Here is an 18,713-nt window from a genome sequence, read left to right on the forward strand (position 1 = left end):
GAAAATGAGTAGAAATTTTTTTGAAAAGTATTTTTGATTATTTTTAAAATTAAAAAGACTGTTTAAAAATGGAAATATCAATTAAAAAAAATCTAAAATATGAGTATTTTATAGGGAATCGCCCAAGCATGAAATCATCTTATGTTACCAAAAGATACAGGGGGCAAAGGATTAATTGAACTAATTTAGGGTCAATATTGAAAAAATATTTTTGTTAATTGAGAGGAAAAAGAATATTTAGGGATGTAATAGCAAAAACGCATTTCTTTCTTGCAGCCGAAGCACAGCTTGGCCGCCTTCTTCCTTCCCTCAGCGCTTGAGATCCGTCGCCATAGACATAAATCTTGATCCGAACCCCAAGGCTCGCGGAGAAACCGTAGAGCACCCGGGTGAAGAGAGAGCTGACACAGCGCCATGAGTCGCGGAACTGGAGCCGGCTACGATCGACACATCACAATCTTCTCCCCCGAGGGCCGTCTCTACCAAGTCGGTAAGCCCTAGGGTTTTTGATTCCCACCCAAGGCGTAACCTTTGATCCTTCGCTTTCTCGAAGCCGGATTGTTCTATTGGCTTTGCAGAATACGAGGAATCGCGATTTTTAGGGTTGTGATTTTGGTTTGAAGCGTGCTTTTCCTTGATTGGGACAGAGTATGCGTTTAAGGCCGTCAAGGCCTCCGGGATCACGTCGATTGGAGTCCGAGGAAAGGATTCCGTATGCGTCGTCACTCAGAAGAAGGTTCCCGTGAGTATTTCTTCAACTCACTCTTTAACACTATCGAAAATGTTATATTGTTTTTGTTATTGGAGTGTAATTTTTGTTTTTAATTTGTCTTGGAAAACTTAATGCAGGACAAGCTTCTGGATCAGATCAGTGTCACGCATCTCTTTCCAATTACAAAGTACCTCGGACTGTTAGCAACTGGGATGACAGGTTTTCTACATTTCTTACTTATTTCTAGAATAAATAAGGCCCAATCACGTGAGCAAGCTTGTGAAAAATCTGAAGGCTAGCAACAAGTACATTAAAGAGCAGGCAAAACAGTTTGGATTATGGCGATGACATCATTGTATTATAGCGATGATGCTTTTTTATTTAGATTAGAACAACTTGACACGTTTTTTAGAACAACAGCTACCTTAATATCCTACTTCCAATTATAATTTTTAGTTATTATAAAAGGACTATTTCCTTCAACTTCAAAGTCTTGTGTAAAAATTCTTGAAAAAATATCTCTTGATGTTTTATATTAGAATATTTGATTTATTTGGTGCTGTTATTGTTTTGGATTCAGATGATTTGTTCAACCATAATTTGTTGGTTTTATTGACATTGTTCTGTATATGGTTGTTGTAGCTGATGCAAGATCTTTAGTCCAACAAGCAAGAAATGAAGCAGCTGAATTTCGTTTTAAATGGGGTTATGAGATGCCTGTAGATGTTTTAGCCAAATGGTATGGTCATTAACTTCCAGCTTATATATCTTACAATGAATAAATCAATTGCAATTCTGATATTTTTATCATCACGTGTGTCAATTTATGCATATTCCAGCAGTCTGCTTCAGTCTTTTGCCACTGGGATGTGCTTTTTCTAAGATTTAACAAGAGTTCTCTTTTTGGTGTTTAAGATTTTTGATAGTTTGTAGCACCTTTACATCTAGGCAGTGACACCCTTACTGTAATTGTTGTAGTAAGATTCCGTATTTGTTGTATGTCATAATATCTCCCACCAATGGCAAATTAGTACGATTTTTCTTGTGAATTATTATAATTCTGTACGTCTCTAGCAAGACATCTAACGTACATGCGAAGAATTCATCATGTGTGAAAAGTATGCATACATGTTTTTCATGTGAGAATGGGATTCATTTACTGTTATAGTTGAAAAAGCAGGCAAACTCATAAGCAACTGTTGTATTTGCATGTGATGTGCCATTGAGATTTATAAAGATCAAGATCAGGAATTCAACATTTGTTTACAGTTTCACTGAGAGAAGTTTACCAAATAAGCCACTGAACTCAGTGTCGAAGTAGGAAGTCCGGTAGTTGGCGCTTCTGGTAGTAAGAATTAATCTGATGGTCGGGCTTTAGTGTTAGGCGATCCCTATCTATGTAGAAGTTTAATTTTGTTCCTTCGGGGTAGGTTCATTTGAGGCAAGCTCAGAATTTTTATAACTAAATGTAACAATTTTTTTTCTGAAAATTGCAGTTAGTCAATATCTGTTCATAATCAGTTGTTGACTGTTGATCAATGACCTGGAATAAGAATCATTTGTTAGTGAAATGAATCGTTCAGGTTTTGCAAATTGCTTTCACATGGGGTCTTTACAACTGTAATAGACCTTCAAAGAGGTTATCAAGATCACAAGATTAACATTTTGCAAACACAAAGTTCAAACATGTTTTAATAGGGTTGAACATGGCTTGGTCTGTTCCAACAATTAAGCTGTATTCTCTGTGCAAAATTCATAACAGCCAACTTTTGTTGCTTCTCAAAAGAAAAGAAACAAAGGAACTTTAAGAGTTTACTCCTTTAATGTAAGGCCTTAATGCATGTGGATAACTACAACTAACTAGCCCATGAGTTTGGTTTGAGTAGCCCTAATCAAATCAGACATAACTAGTCAAGTTCAACATAGTTTCATAACTTCGCCTTCAGGTTAAGGGTGAGTTTTGTGACTTGCTTAAAGTAATTTTGTTATTCCTTGAATTTAAATGATTGCCTACTAAAAGGATCAGTGCTTGTTGGCTAAGAGCTTTTTATGACTAACCAGCCTTGTTATTTCTAAAGTTTATATATATTTTTTGTTTTCTATTTAAATAGCCCCAGCTATTTTCTGTTATTGATCTTTTAGGTATGTCAACATAATTTGGGATGTTCCTTTTTATTTCCCTGCTCTGGAATGCTTTCAGTATTTCATCTTGCTGGATTTTTTATATTGGTAGTCTTATTTTCTATTGTATGCACATACAGGATAGCAGACAAATCACAGATATACACCCAGCATGCCTACATGAGACCTCTTGGAGTAGGTAGTTTCCGACAATATCTGAGATTCATAATACTGAAAGAAATTAATGGAGTATCATCTATATATGGATTCTCCTAGTCTTTTCCCCCTCTTTCTTTGTTTTTCTTACTACTATAGTTTTTGTTATGTAGTTGCTATGGTCTTGGGTATTGATGAAGAGAAAGGGCCTCAACTATTTAAATGTGACCCAGCGGGGCATTTCTTTGGGCACAAGGTATGGTGCTCTTGTACTTATTTCAACAGTTTTGGATATTATCTAAAGATAGAGATGGATGCTGGGATGGGTACAAATTTAAAAGTTGAAACCTGATTAATCTCATGTGCTAATTATCATGAAATGTTTTACACTTAGGCCTGCTTAGTTTTATGCATCTTATCCCAGATGACTTGTGGTGGTGCCAGATTTCACCATTTATATAAAAAACCAGATTTCACCAATTGCATCATTTTTTTCTTGATTTCTTTTGTAGTATACTTGAAAAATTGTGTTCATAGAGCCCTTGTGATTTCTTATATTGGATACAGAATATGTGAGTGGAAGATGGTATAGGCATGGTCCTGCATCCTTTTCATGTAGACATTTTTCATTTGTTATCTGGAATCAAGTTAGATATGGTAATGAATTATTTGTTGAAGCATGTATGATTACATAGTTTAGGTATTATGATGAGTTCTTTGAACTTGTGGTACAATAAGGTGTTTGATTCACATAAAAAATCATCATGATTCCTTGGAGTTCACAATCTAGTTAGTCTAATGTTATGCTAAACTGATGCAAACAACATATGCTGTCGCTACAATAGTGATGAGAAAGTGAGCAAATAATTTGTTCAGTTGGTCTTGACCTATTTTAATTTGCTCAAGTTTCGGTTTCCTGATACTTTCATCTGAAATCACCCCTTTGAATACTTTTATCAGAACTTGGACCAAACGAGCAATTGTTTGAACCAAATCAAACTAAATATACAGTTTTGGTGCAGTGGCAAAGGGAAGGGAGATGGGTTTCAAGGAGATGGAGGTCATGCGGGGAGCCAAGGGAGTGAGAACTAGTGCAAACATCTAGGAAAAACTATGCCAACAAGTTAAGGTTTACTAGATTATTTCTTTATACAATATTTGATCTAAATGAGCAAACTCTCATAAAGTGAAAAAACAATCAAGTAAATACCTTGAATTAACCTAGATTGGGTTCTTAGTAGAAATAGGTGAGGTCACTGCTGCCAAACACCGAGCTATTGTTGCATATATGACAACAAATAACTTGCAGATCTCAAAGATCAGCAAAGTGTTATGGAGCTTAGGAATCTCCTCTAGGGTATCTTTTGAGCCCTCAGAATAGGTGCCACGCAAGCTTGATTCACAGGAAAGGACGAGGAGGATGGAGAGGGAGAGAACCAATGAGGTAAGGGCTTTGATCAGAGAGAGAGATAGAGAGAGCAATCTTCTAAATGAAACTTTCGTGGAACGGTGAATTGTGTGGTCAGGTTAACTATTTAGGAAGGGCCAAATCAATCAGTTCGGGCTCATACTCAAGTTAATCGAATCAATACGGGTCTGGTTTTGTTTTCCTGGTTTTTGATTTTACACAACCATAAACTGAAATCTTACAATATTGAAAATGAATTGAATGGAGTCCATTTGTAATCTGAACAAAGTTATGGGGTTGGTTTGGTTCAGTAATGGGTTTTAACTCAATAGTGCCCACCTTTATGTATGCATTGTTTTATTAGCCAAGAAAAATCCATATATAGGATGTTGTTCAGTTTAGAGCTATTGTTTATTCCACATGACTGATCTAGCTCAAGACAAGTCGTATTCTTCCTGATCGATCAAATTGGTGCAGTTATGATGTGATGCGTCCTCATTGTCTGAGGTTCACATCCACTATAGGTTGGCATAGCCTGACCTATATATTTTCTTTGCATTGGAAAAGCTGATAACCAACTGCTAAATTGATTCGAGATTTGCCGATGGTTTATATTATTCTCATTGCTCTTTTTCTAGCTCGTTACTAAATCAACATAATTTAACTTTAATGAGACTATGAAGATGAAAGAAAGAGATAAGGTAATTCTTTCTTTTAGGATAAATCTGAGTTTTTAGCTAACTAGAAATTACTTTAAAAATAATTAGTCACAGTAATAGCCACTGGTGAGCGTCATTGGGTTATATGTGAAACTATTAAACAAAACTGACATTTATGACACATTATTATTATTTTTATAATTGTCATATATAGTGGTGCTAATGACTCTTTTTTGAGTTTTGTCATTGAGCATCGAATGAATCAGTATGCTTTTTGATTTCATACAAGGATATAATTTAGTATGATTCCAAATTGTTTTTGCTATTATGCAATGATTTTGGACTGTTCTCAGCTAGATATATTGGAATCTGAACAGAACATTGTTATATGGGTTTCATAGCAGGCAGTAGATAAGAGCTAGATGGCCGATGTAAGAGAGACCCAATGTCGGTAAACTCCAGATAATTGTAAATGAAAGCTAGCCGCACTGCATCATCGACATCATCATCATTGTTGTTCTTGTTGTCATAAGTAGATGAATAGGTTGTAAACAGCTAGATATGCTAGACCAGCGGATGGTATATGGAGAGAAACTCTAACTTAGCTGGAGTTGATGCTTGCCATGGGGTTTCATGGAGCTCTGTGGCTTGCTGATTATTTGACCCTGGAGTAGTTTTTTTTTTCTGTAAAATCTAATGGGCACTTGTTGTAGATTAAATTTATAAAACCAATTTACTACTGATTTCTTTAATTCCCTTAGTTGATGATGCAAACTAATATTGTTTTTATAAATGGCTGTTGATTACTGATCTTAGATTGCAGGTTTACTTTGGGTTGTAGCATTATCTTATTTGTCTTTGGAACTCATGTCAATTTACTTTTACTTAAAATGTTTAGTTGTTATACTAAGTTGTGAATTGGTTCTAGATTCCTTGTTAAACAAACTAACTTTTGCCATTATGTTTTTACCTTTTAGATGTAATTATGACGGTAAATAAAAATTGAGTATTATGTTTTCAGGCTACGAGTGCTGGCCTGAAAGAACAAGAGGCAATCAACTTCTTGGAAAAGAAAATGAAGATTGATCCTGCATTCTCGTATGAGGAAACTGTGCAGGTACGAATCTGAGACTGCAGTTAATATGCACTAAGCATCTGTTTCCTATCTTAGAATGACCTATCATTGATTGAAAATTTGTTCTTGTGAATATCATGACTTGCAATTTCTAGTCCTTTGACCTGCTGGCATGGGTAAGATGATGTACTTTTGTTTCTTCCTTGGTGATTTCATTTAGTGTATTGAGTTGGTACTTGCTTTGTCTCATTTGAGATTTAGGCATTTTATTTATTTCTTTCTAATTCTTCCACCATTTGTTTCTTCTTTTTGTCAATACAATGTCGAAATTGCTTCTTTTATAAAGTGCTTGTAGAAGACTATTATATTTTGAAATTAGGTTAGCATTTTCTTATTAATGAATTTATGATTGTAATTATGGTTTTTGCCTTGTAGACTGCAATATCTGCTCTGCAATCAGTTCTGCAGGAGGATTTTAAAGCAACAGAGATTGAGGTAATTTCTTGATTTATGGTCATGAGTATCAGTAATTTCATTTGAAAGGCTGGAGAAAACTAGCCTCGAGCAGAAGTTGTTAGTAGTTCACATTAAAAAAAAAAATTACTTCTTTTCCACTGTATCTTAGGCTCGTCCATAAATAGTGCTTCCAATCTTGCTTTTGACTTACGGTTATTGGTTATTCCCTAGGTGGGAGTTGTGAGGAATGATGATCCAGCATTTAGAGTGTTGTCGACAGAGGAGATAGATGAACACCTCACAGCGATCAGTGAACGTGATTGATGGTAGATTATTTCATCTACAGCTTGATTCAGTTTCGATTCCAGAGGAGTCATGCTTGGGACTTTGGTAACTCTCTCTTGGTTTCTGTGATTACACTGGTTGAGGATAACCTGATTTATCTTAAAACCGAATGTTACACCAATATGCATGCATTAGTGAAAATTTCTGGTCGAACCTTGGATGCATGACAATATTCATGTGGATATGTTTTTCTCTATTTATAAGACAATATTCATGTCACAGCATTGAAAACAAAAGTCTATGGAATATTTTAGGAGTATTGTTTAAACAAACCCAGTAAACATTACTTGCCTATTAGGCTATTGTCTGGATGTGGAATGTTTTAGGAGAGTTTACGAGTCCTATGAACAGAGTTTGCTTGCGGATTATCTGTCTGCAAAAGCTAGTCGTGTTTCTAACTCTATGAACAAATATGACTATCTAAATCATAATGTCCAAATCAACTCGATTTGATTTTGAACCAACGTGCATAAGAAACTCGATGTGATTGAGTGGATAGCTCAGGCGTCAATCGATATATCGACTTATATAAAGATTGATGTCAGATGGAAAAGAATCATAAGTGAATAATAATTAACATATGTAATAGTAAATTGGTAGGCTGGGCTCAGCAACATATTTTGATACTTACATGACTTCAGATCTCTACTCCACTATGTCATCATATGACGAGCTGCAATTTGCGAGTCGAACACGTCCCCTGTCAGTATCTAACTCAAGCGGAACCTTTTACATAGACTCATTCAAACTGATCGAATTAATCAGACTGGCCAAAAGACTCCGATCCGCTTGCCAATCCTAAGTACAGCTTAAACACCACGATAAGCCCGTAACTTAAGTTACGATTTAGGTTCGACAGACTGACGCGACGCACCCCGCCGACCGCGTCTATGGATCGTGACTTGTGTCGTGTGTCATGGCATATCCGTCACCATGAATATTTTTGGACCCTTGGAAGCCTTCCGCGGCAGGCGATTCCAGAGACCTCCCGTCGTCATCCCCGAAGGTACTCTCCGGAAACCTTAATTTTAATAGAAATCGATCTTTCTGCGGCTTTAAAACCCTATTTTGCCTTCGATTTTCCCCATAAACGCGAGATTTCCAGCTCCTGGATACCAAACTATCCCCCAATTCGACCCCTGGACAACTTTGCGCTGAATTCGCCATGTACCCAAACCCTAGATCTCCGGTGAAGGGGTAAGGAACCATCGTCGTACCTCACCGACATGGCTGGGATCCATACGCGCCGTTCCAGATTTCGCGCGGTTTTCAATGCCTTCTGCTCTCTGGTATTGTTCTTGTTCTTCTACAACGGAGAGGATTGCCTCAGGAACCCTTTCCTTGGTCCAAGATCTAATTTTTCCCTCGGTCATACTTCCAAATCTGACCTCTATCCTCGTCGGAGGATGGCCGAGCTCTCTTTCACCAATTCGACAAATGGGTCCGTCCCGATCGCTCAGATGGACGAGTCATTCGAACCCCTGGCGAATCCTACCGTGGCATGTGCTGGCATACGCCAGCACGAGGGCTTCGCCAGCCACTGTGACTTCTTGAAGACGCATAGGCAGTGCAATTCCGGTGGAATCATCGATTACATTACTTTTTTCTATTGTGATTGTGGGAAATTTCGCGTTTTGGGATATGCTGTGCTTGTATTATGGCTGGCAGCTTTGTTCTACACGTTGGGGAACACCGCAGCAGATTACTTCTGCTGTAGCTTAGAGAAACTCTCCATCTTACTAAAGCTTCCACCGACTGTTGCTGGGGTCACTCTTCTTCCACTTGGCAATGGTGCTCCTGATGTATTTGCGAGCATTGCAGCATTCATCGGTACGGGTGCTGGCGAGGTTGGCATTAATAGTGTGCTGGGTGGAGCTGTCTTCGTCACTTGCATAGTTGTTGGAACTGTCGCTTTATTTGTGGCGGAGAAGAATGTTCAGATTGATAGAAAGTGCTTCATCAGAGATATTAGCTTCTTTTTATTGACATTGGCGTCATTGTCCTTGATCTTGTTTGTTGGAAGAGTGACACTTTGGGGAGCAGTTTTGTTTGTCTCGATTTATTTGGTTTATGCTTTCACCGTGGCAGCAAATGAGATTCTGAGGAAGCATGCTCGGAAGTTGAAGTTAGACATGGTGACTCCACTGCTCCCAGTTAGAGGAAGCATCTTTTCTCTTGGCAGTGAAGAGGATGTGTCCGTCTATAGCAGTCTTCTTGAAGATGATCTTGACAACGAGGTGTCACATCTGCATGGTTCATTGCCACAGTGGATGTGGGCTTCACATGTGGCTATTTATTCGAATCAGGGAAGCAGAGCGAATTCATTTGACAGCTCCAGGCCTTTATGGGGTTGGAATGAACAAGAGGCAGAAGCATCGGTTTTCTCATTTTCCAAACTATTTCTGTTAATGGAGATGCCCCTGACCATCCCTAGAAGGTTGACAATTCCAATCGTTGAGGAAGAAAGGTGGTCAAAACCATATGCAGTTGCAAGTGCTTTCTTCGCCCCCATTCTTTTGGCATTCGTGTGGAATACCCAGGAGACTTCTAAAATCAGCATTGCTGCTTACATTGTAGGCGGCCTCTTTGGTGTTGGATTTGCAGCTGTTGCTTTCCTGTACACCAGCACCGATCATCCACCACGGAGGTATTTGTTTCCATGGGTTTTAGGAGGGTTTTTCATGAGCATAGCATGGTTTTACATTGTTGCTAATGAGTTGGTTGCTCTTTTGGTGACCTTGGGTGTGATTTTGGGGATAAATCCTTCCATTCTGGGACTGACAGTATTGGCATGGGGCAATTCAATGGGAGATTTGATGTCAAATGTTGCTTTGGCTGTAAACGGGGGTGATGGTGTGCAGATTGCGATGTCAGGATGCTATGCAGGACCAATGTTCAACACGCTTGCTGGTTTGGGGATGTCAATGTTGCTTGGAGCTTGGTCGACTGCTCCTAAATCCTATGTGCTACCACAAGATAGCACCTTGGTGTACACCATGATTTTTCTTGTATCTGGACTTGTTTGGGCCCTTATCATCTTACCACGGAATGATATGTGTCCTAACAAGATGTTGGGCTTTGGCCTAATAACACTTTACCTCATATTTCTGATTATTAGAGTGAGCAATGCAATTGGCCTCTTGCCATTGGCTGGCTTGCAATGACCTATCTTTCTCTCAGGAGAACTGGAAAGCTGAATTGCCATTGGCATACTGATGCGCTGGTCTTCCCTACCACTTTCCACACTAAGAACTTGGAAGCCATGATTATATGAAGTACCTTTTTGTGGTGGTCAAGTGTTGAGTTTGCCTAGAAAGCCAAGGTTGCATCTGTACATGGATATGCTGTCACAAGTCTCAGATGTTATAAGAGTTACATATGAAGATGGATTTTCTTTATGTTGCTGCACTTACCATTGAACTTGTTCATGTGTTAAGGGTAATCACCCTTTGATTGCCCGGTGTTGTCTTGGGAAACTCTGCCCGGTGTTGTCTTTGGAGTCGCACATTCTTTCTCATGTACTGCTCTTGGGTAATATATTAAACATGGTAATTTACTTTGTGAATAGATAACTGTAGTTTCTTTCTTATTGAATGTCAGGTATCCACCTGAGGTATTGTTCTTTTACTTGTTAATGATCTGTTGTCTTGTGCTTGCAAAAGGGAATTCCTTTAAGGAGGGTGTCTTCTAGTTGAGATTAACTTTTAATATAGCATTGTGTATGGCTGAAAACATTTTTCTTTCTCTTACCATGTGTTTGTCTGATTTCATTTCGACCTTGGATTGCTAAACCTATTTGTTCTAGACATTTGTACAAAGAACCATCAGCTTGAGAATAATTTAAACTTATGTTGTTTATATCTTTTTCGATGTGATTTTTATCAATCGTGGAGGATAAAGATGTTGCAGCCTTACAGCTTCTTGTTATTGTATGGTGAAAAAGTTATATATTCTGTTTGATTTTCAATTTGCTTCCGCACCACCATTTCTTTGTGAGAGCTATTGCATCTTAGACATGCTGATCGCTGTATCTTGGTAATTTCATCTTCGTCTTGAATTTTTTATATAATTGTTAATTTCTTGTGAACTTTTATGTCTCTTGCTTTTTCTTTTTGTTTGTAATCGTTATTTGCTTCTTATAATTTTGACCCAGAAGTTAGTTTCTCTGAAATAAACAATCTTTATCCAAACCACCTGATTTTCATTGTTTCAGATTGATAATGCTAGAACAGGTCATGTAAGTTCTTGCTATGATTAGGAGATTGGGTTGTTTGATCATGTCAAGATGCTATTTAGAACTAGATTTGGCACTCTTGCTCTTCGAAGTCTTATTGTGTTGCAATGAGTTTATGGCACTTGCTTTCTTTTTGGTAAGCTCTCCTGGAACAAGCTTGATGGTCCATGTACTTGAACCACATTTCTGATGTTTTATCTGGCATTAGTGTGATAATCTTCCCCGGCTGAGCTTAAAGATTAAATGAGCAGCCTAGAAGTTAGGTCATATTTTTAGAGATTAAAATATTGCATAATGTAACCTATTTTCCAATAATATGTGACCAGCTCAAATTGATGGCTGTCAAGCTTTATGTTCAATACTCCTATTAGTAGATGTTATGATCATCCTTAGTTTAGTAATTTGGACTTGTTGGATAATTGCTAGGAGTTTTTGAGAAACTATGAATGTTTATTTGGTGCCATAATTTGAGCAATCAATGGAGTAACATTTTTGTGTGTATTCGGAATGGGCAGATCATTTGATGCCAGTTTTTTTCTTGGATTTCTTTTAGGAATTAAATGATACATGCAATTCTTTTTATTACATATTGATGTACAATTAATTGAGTCTGATGAAACAAGTGCTTCTTTTCTTAATGCAGTCAGTAAGAGATTTTGATTGCATTATATTTTTTGATACACTATATCATTGCAAAAGAGGGAAATCAAATAAGTAACCATCTAGTTTAGCTACAATTGGATCTTTCCAGACTTATCATAATTAGCATTCTTAAATAATTGTCACAAAGGGGATAATATAAATTCCAATACCATTTACATTTCCATATAATCATGTCTTCCTTTCTACATTCAATAATTCTAACATTATATTTCCAATATTGTTCTCGATCTTTTGTATATAAGCTCTGGTTTGTCCTACGAGTTACAAAGAAGAAAAGAATCCATGTTCCCCTCACCGTCGAGAGCGATTACCTCCCCTTATATGGAGACGCTATTGGGAACTCCCCGTCCCGTTACACCGGGTGGGGAACTCGGCGCCAGCAACTCGTAAGGCAGCACCCCGGCTCCGCACCGATTCCGCCGAGTCGGGTCCACGTTCCGCTTCTTGATCTCCTCCTCAGCAGCCGCAACCTCGTCGGCGAAGTTCCGGTAGGCCGCTTCGGCCTCCTTGTCCGCCGTCCACGCGGCGGCGCCCTCCCGCGTGCCCCCCAGGTACTCCTCGTCCGGCGAGTGCATTGACAGCGTGTCCACGACCGCCATGAACTTGGTGGCCTGCAGCACGCTGGGCATGGCTGACAGGAAGAAGCGGTGCGGGTCGGCGAGGAAGGCCCTGTACTCGTCCGCGTCGCGCTCCGGGTCGGGGATGAGTCGCCGCACGAGCGGGGGCCGACTCGGGACGTAGCCGCCGAGCGGGTACTGGCCGAAGTTCAAAGCGGCGTGCTGGGCGGAGGCGAGCCAGATGAGGGTGGTGAGGAAGGCGACGAGGTCGTCCGAGGTGTCGAGCGGCGGCCACCAGGGGGCGTCGCGGTGGTCACCGTGTCCCACGTTGATGGACTCGTGGTACCAGGCCTGGAGCTCCGAGTCGGAGCGGATGCGGCCCGGGTCCGAGTCCGGGTAGTAGAGCTGGATGTAGGAGCGAACGTAGCTGGTGATGGCGGACCAGAGGAGGAGACCGTCGTCGGCGTACGGATAGTCCGGGAGGACGAGGCGGACGCCATGTGGTTGCGTGGGGTCTTCCACTGCCATTCCCCTGAAATTTTGGACGTCAAATTGCGTTTATTTTCCCCAATCACTCGTCTCTTTTGCATGGGAATTATACAGTGCCAGAATGCAACTCAGTAAATGATCGGATGTCAATTGTATGACCGTGCATTATGGTGTGTCCTTTCCATAGTTAGATTAGATGGAGGATAAAGAGCTTGCCTGCGGATGAGATCAGCTGGTAGCCCCTCGAGGTCGAATCGCCAGTGATGCTTGTAGTAGGCGGCGCTCATCTCCATGCAAACGGCGCCGGGGGTGAAGCAGGACTCGATCACGCCGTCGGCGTTGATCAGGCTCTGCCGCGCCAGCGCGTTGATCTCCAGCGTGTACCTCATGTGCGGGTGCAACAGCTTGAACACCGGGTGCATCGCGCTCAGCTGCCGGTACGCCGCCAGAATGAACGGCTCCATAACGGCGTGCGTCCTCAACCTGCGTGTCACCACCGCCCGATTAGAACCTCACCGCGTCCACGGGCTACCTGAAGCGAGAATTCTAGATCACAAGGCACTCGTTGTCGATCTCTGTACCAGTGGTTGACGAGCTGGTGGACGCCGGCGTCGTTGGAGCAGACGTGGGCCTTGCCGAGCATCCAGAGCCAGTTGGTAGTAGCGTCGCGAGGCGGCGTCAGCACCATGCTCGGCCGGGACGCCCCCGGTTGCGCCGGAGGGAGTCCCAACTCGATCGCTACGGGCTTCAGCGTCCCGATGGGATTCAAGAAGAAGAGTGTCCTCGTCGCGTACGCCTTCCGGTCCATCGCGTTGATCCTCTCGATGAACGGCAGGTATATGTCGTGGAAGTCCACCACGAACAGCTTCCCTTCCTCCACAGCCTTCATATGATCAGGAAGACACAACAGCAATCATCCATCAGGGGCCGCGACGATGGCACTTTCTGTCAGTATCATCAACATCGACGGCTTTTACAATATTTGTACCTGTTGTACGGTCAAACCCTCGAGTTGACCGGATATGTGGGCTTCGGTGATAGCGGATTCAGGTGGGCCATAGATCTCAGAGTCCAGCTTGCTGACCGGAGGGAAAGCCTATAGACCATAATACCCTTGTCACTACGGGGAGCTTCGTTCCAAATACCCTTGTTACTGACTGTGTGTATGGCTAAGGAGGATCACCTGAAGCCTCTCTATGCTGACAGGGTTGATGCCGGCGACCGCCTGTCGTGCAAACTCATCGTCCCGGAGCCACGCGAACTTGTCCTCTGCAGGTGGACAATCCAAATCGCATTAAGCTCAAGCAGAGACTTAGCTAATCAGAAATTGGACGCAGTGCTTACTGGAGAGGATGCGTGGGGTGTCGTATCGAAGCAGGCCCTCGCTCGATTCCTGGATCTTTCGAACGAAAGGGAGCTTCTTGATGAGGTGTTCCTGGAGGCCGAGCTTGAGGACGAGGCCCTCCTTGTAGAGATTGTCGATGTGGTGGAAACCCTGGAAGTCATGGTTATCAGCGGAGATGGACGCGATGAGGGAGGGGATGAAGTTGTGCAGCACAGCCCTGAGTCTTCCTGCGGAGAAGGCACCCTGTTTCAGCTCCTCGAACGCCTCGTCCCGAGGCACATATATGGGATGTGGCTTCTCGATTCGGCTCTCAGCTACCATGTCTGCACCAATGTAGATGAATACAAGTCGTTTGGTTAGCTTTCCATGGATTGCAGTCAACCTCTGCACATTGAGAACGATATCACATCACGCCATGTTCGTCAATCTTGGCGGTGACCAATTCATGGCGGACCAAGTCAACGGATCAGCAACCGGCATCCTCGCCGTGGTTCCTATAAGCGACAGGAGAATCCTCGACTCCATCTGTCGACAGAGGGGAAAGAGAACTCACTGGTATCTGTTGGGGGGCGACCGGTACGGCATCGTCTTGGATAAGGGATCTTCTTGCCCCCAAGTGTTGGCCTAGCAAACTCGATGCCTCGATCGGGATTACCCAAGTCATTGTAGGTGGCGTAGTCGTAGATCCTGTCGGACCGCTTCCGAACACCATTGCCGTCGCCTCGTTGCTCGTTCAGTTCCTTCTTCCTCAGCTCTTTCAGCCCCGCCGGCGTCTCCGATGGCAGATATGGCTGCACTCAAGTCATCAATGGCTACTGATGAGATCAACTGCATGTCAGAATGGCTGTGATCAACAAGCGCAGAGGATGACGCTGACCTTGTTGCTGAAGAAGATTCGCTTGGTGGGAAGGTCCTTGGTGGATTGGACCCAAGAGTTGCAGGGGAAATGCACCGGCCCGCACGCGAACCCCTCGATGACGACGCCCTCAAGGAAGAACTCCTTCTGGTGGCGGTTGACCACCGTGATCGCCCCAGGCTCGCCGAAGGCGGAGTCCACGTCGAATTCCGCGGTGTACACCACGCGCTCTCCCTTCACGTTCTTCTTCTCGTACCAATCCTTGATCACCGTCTCGCCGCTCTTGTTCGGCTTTTTGGTTCCTGAGTTGCAGGGAGAACAATTAGAGGCATCAAAGAAGGAAATTGGCTTTTCTCTTGTTCTGGTGTCAGCAAATCTACTGCCAACTGGAGAAGTTAAAAGGGAAAAAACTATGATCTACAATGATTCCATCTTGAAAAAGCCGATCTGGAAGGACACAATCGATGATTGTTCTTGAGGGAAGAGAGAAAAAGTACCTCCTTTTGGTAAATATGGGGATTTTTTTAGATTGAAAAGAGTCATCTTTGGATTTGCTTTATACTATAAAGATCTGATAACAGCACTAGATCCACTTTAAATCTACCAAAAAGCAAGTAAAAAGAGCTTGACCCCAAAAGAGTCCAACTTTTTCTTTGTATTTTTCCTCCTCCATCTCATCAAACAGGACGCAAAGTAGAGCTGGAGCTTGTGATCCGAGAACCAAAAGCCAGATCGAAATGTTTCGAGGCTTACTTGGATTGATCTCCGTGCTGATGAGCTCCAGCACCACATTCCGGCCGATCTTGTCGGACAGCGCGTCGAGTTGATTGACGATGACCTCCTTCAGATCCTCCTTGAGCTTCCTCCTCACGGTCAGCGCCGCCCTCACCTTCAACTTCTGCTGCTGCTTCCCCGCCACCAACTTCACCATCTCCTCGCTGATCGTCGCCACGACTGGCGTCGCCGCGGCCTTCTTCATGGACGGAAGTCTCCCCTTCCTCCTCTGTTCCAACAGAGCAGGGGAGGCAAAACAGAGCTTGTTCTGTTTGCTCCCCAGCAAAACAGATCTATTCCCAGGAAGAAAAGAGGATCTCCCCAGCGGAGAGACGCCGATGATCTCATTACATGCTGCCATTCCCTCCCCTCTTTTCTTCCTAAAGATCAAAGTAGTCACTCGAGCAAAGTTTCAGGAGAAAGAAGGGGGGGGGGGAGCTTTCTTCTTCTTCCTGCTCTGTTTTGTTGCGACAAGAATTATTGCGGTGTGATCTAAGGATGGGTTGACAAATATAAGAAGGGAGGGGCGGCAGGCGGCCCCTTGGTTTCTACTTTTCTACCTCGTGCACGTTTCTTGTTTGATTTCTTGGCGTTTATAGCTCATAAACACATGCTGTACGGGTGTGATCGATTGCGTGATGGTAGAACAAAGTCAACCGTGAGGAAAAGAAGGATGTTTCCAGGTAGTGGGGTTCATTTTCTGCAGCTCGAAGGACCGGCATGCCCATCTGTGGTGTTCAAATGGCATATCAATGGCAGAAGCAGTACTACTTTCACACTGAATCCCGCAACTCGATCATTGGAACATGATGGGGATGATTTCCTCATCGTAGGTACTTCATAAGGACAGGAGGAGATATCAAACTTGTTTGTTTGATTCTTGCTATCATGTTTTTAGTTGCTCACAGGACAACATCAATAGAATTCAATCTTGCTTGGTGTGATTGTTGAGTTCGATCTGCCAAGTCAATTTCTCCAATAAAGGGACATGGCGATCTCGTGACGTTCAAGTAAAAAAACGAATTCGTGGTGTTATTTTTTATGACATAAAACTTATCATTTATTATCTCAACCACAAACTAATGAGTGGTGTAAATGCCACTTACTATCTTCTTTTCAATCATTTAAATACCGAAATTTCTCTATAATAATTGAAGTCATCGGAAGTCTAATTCTTTAATGACTCGCCTAAGTAGCTTCCCGTTGTTGTCACCCAAATCTTCGATTTAAAGGGAGAAGACTATGCACTCTAATCCTTTTTCATACATTTCTTGTATGACAACGAGTGATCGTTAATTTCGTGAGTAGAGTTTGAAAATATGAAATTGAAAGTGAAACGAGGATATTCATCTTTATCTTCGTCGATGCATAGCTATCACAAATAATAAAAGCTTAACCAAAGGATGCATCATGTCGACATAATCATCGGAACAGAAAATATTCTATAGATATTTTTTAATATAAAAAAAATATTTTTTTAATGATGAGTGATTAAAAAAATGATGAACTATAAAAGGTGAATACCAATATAATTACGGAGGGTCGCACATTAGGAAGATGTTTTTTTGTAATTATAAAGTGTTTTGGCTTAATCTATTAGTTTTTGTTTAGACTGACTTTGATGGTTGTTAGAAAAAATATAGCTCAAATCTTGTCTTTACCACTTGTCACTTGCAAATTATTTTTTCTTATTCTGTTCTTCTCTGGAATGTAACATTTCTAATGATTGATGCTACAATCTCTTATCCATAACATCGGTAAATAAAACAGAAAATATTTTATTCATATTATAATCTTTTTTTTATCCAATCTATTATAAAATTTATTAATTTATCACTCTCAATTATCTTACTTTTCATATTAGTCCTAAATTAAAAGAGAAATCGAACCGAACATCCGATTTTAGTAAGCAAAAATTTTTGATCGTGATAGATCATCTTAGATCTTTTGTTATGTGACTATTCAGAGTTTAAAAAATTTATTTTTATAATTTATATTATCTATCGATTAAAATAATTGTTCGTGGAATCTCGAGTTAAACTCCTCCGGTGCTAAAGGATCATAAAATATTTTGAGAAAATTAATTGCTGAACATAAATGATGCTGTACGATTCAGATAAAATTAATTAGATCTATGACTGACGTGTAATTATTTTCAGATTGTTACACATGCAATCTATGATTAAGACGAATCGATCGAGTCGTCCCTGACAAACACACCTTCAAATGTGTCTCTATGTCAAAGGAAACAAAGCTGTAGAGACGACCGCCTTCGCTTTTGTTCTTGATGGATCTGCGTTCGCCGGTCTCATCTGCGGCGAGCTTCCGGGAAGGGCAGGGCGATACGGTCATGTTGAATCGTCCTCCTCCGTTGACTGGGCCTCAAAGGCCTCCCTTCCCATCAGCCACGGAGCCTGGCAGCACGCCGTTGGTTTGGAGGAGGAGGGTTCCACGAGACGTACGTGGATTTGGAGAGGTCCATCGAAGGCGTTGAATCGGACTTTGACTTCAAACTACGAACTGGACTTGCGGGGTGGGGTGGAGTTGGTGGCCAACGCCATGGCTGGGCTTTTCCGTGGTTGAAGATCCAAGTTCCGAGATCGGGAGACTAGTCATGGAGTGATCCCTCCGTTACGTCCATGGGCGTGTCATCCTTCCTTTTGACTCCACCAAATCTATGTGTGGATGCACTTGGCATCGGTCAAACACTGCCGCCCATCGATCGTACTCTACTCTACCCAGTCAATTCTGCCAGTGATGCGACTAGATTCGACCGTAAAACGTGATTTAGCATATCAATCATAGTAAAATCATAAGTGATCAATCGAGAATATATATATATATATATATATTTGCAGAAGAA

The 18,713-nt window shown here is 41.7% G+C and overlaps 3 protein-coding genes across 3 annotated transcripts; 2 read left to right on the plus strand and 1 right to left on the minus strand.

Annotated features, from left to right (window-relative positions):
• Positions 1-267: 267 nt before the first annotated feature.
• Positions 268-7,151, plus strand: LOC135595835 (proteasome subunit alpha type-6-like). Its single transcript, XM_065087250.1, has 9 exons — positions 268-490; positions 648-742; positions 850-931; positions 1,355-1,451; positions 2,974-3,032; positions 3,163-3,245; positions 6,078-6,173; positions 6,567-6,626; positions 6,819-7,151. The coding sequence occupies exons 1-9, from the start codon at positions 415-417 to the stop codon at positions 6,909-6,911; spliced, it is 741 nt and encodes a 246-aa protein (XP_064943322.1). The 5' UTR covers positions 268-414; the 3' UTR covers positions 6,912-7,151.
• A 672-nt stretch (positions 7,152-7,823) lies between these two features.
• Positions 7,824-10,330, plus strand: LOC103968511 (cation/calcium exchanger 4-like). The gene is made up of 2 exons (XM_009381755.3): positions 7,824-7,938; positions 8,038-10,330. Exon 2 carries the CDS (start codon positions 8,159-8,161, stop codon positions 10,094-10,096), a length of 1,938 nt encoding a protein of 645 aa, XP_009380030.2. The 5' UTR covers positions 7,824-7,938; positions 8,038-8,158; the 3' UTR covers positions 10,097-10,330.
• A 1,615-nt stretch (positions 10,331-11,945) lies between these two features.
• Positions 11,946-16,361, minus strand: LOC103968512 (probable lipoxygenase 6). The gene is made up of 9 exons (XM_009381757.3): positions 15,830-16,361; positions 15,098-15,378; positions 14,774-15,011; positions 14,220-14,543; positions 14,059-14,144; positions 13,864-13,971; positions 13,457-13,758; positions 13,092-13,358; positions 11,946-12,918 (listed from the first exon to the last, which is right to left on the minus strand). The coding sequence occupies exons 1-9, from the start codon at positions 16,209-16,211 to the stop codon at positions 12,147-12,149; spliced, it is 2,760 nt and encodes a 919-aa protein (XP_009380032.2). The 5' UTR covers positions 16,212-16,361; the 3' UTR covers positions 11,946-12,146.
• Positions 16,362-18,713: the final 2,352 nt, after the last annotated feature.

Source organism: Musa acuminata, chromosome BXJ1-10 (genome assembly GCF_036884655.1).
Source record: "Musa acuminata AAA Group cultivar baxijiao chromosome BXJ1-10, Cavendish_Baxijiao_AAA, whole genome shotgun sequence".
Taxonomy (NCBI): domain Eukaryota; kingdom Viridiplantae; phylum Streptophyta; class Magnoliopsida; order Zingiberales; family Musaceae; genus Musa; species Musa acuminata.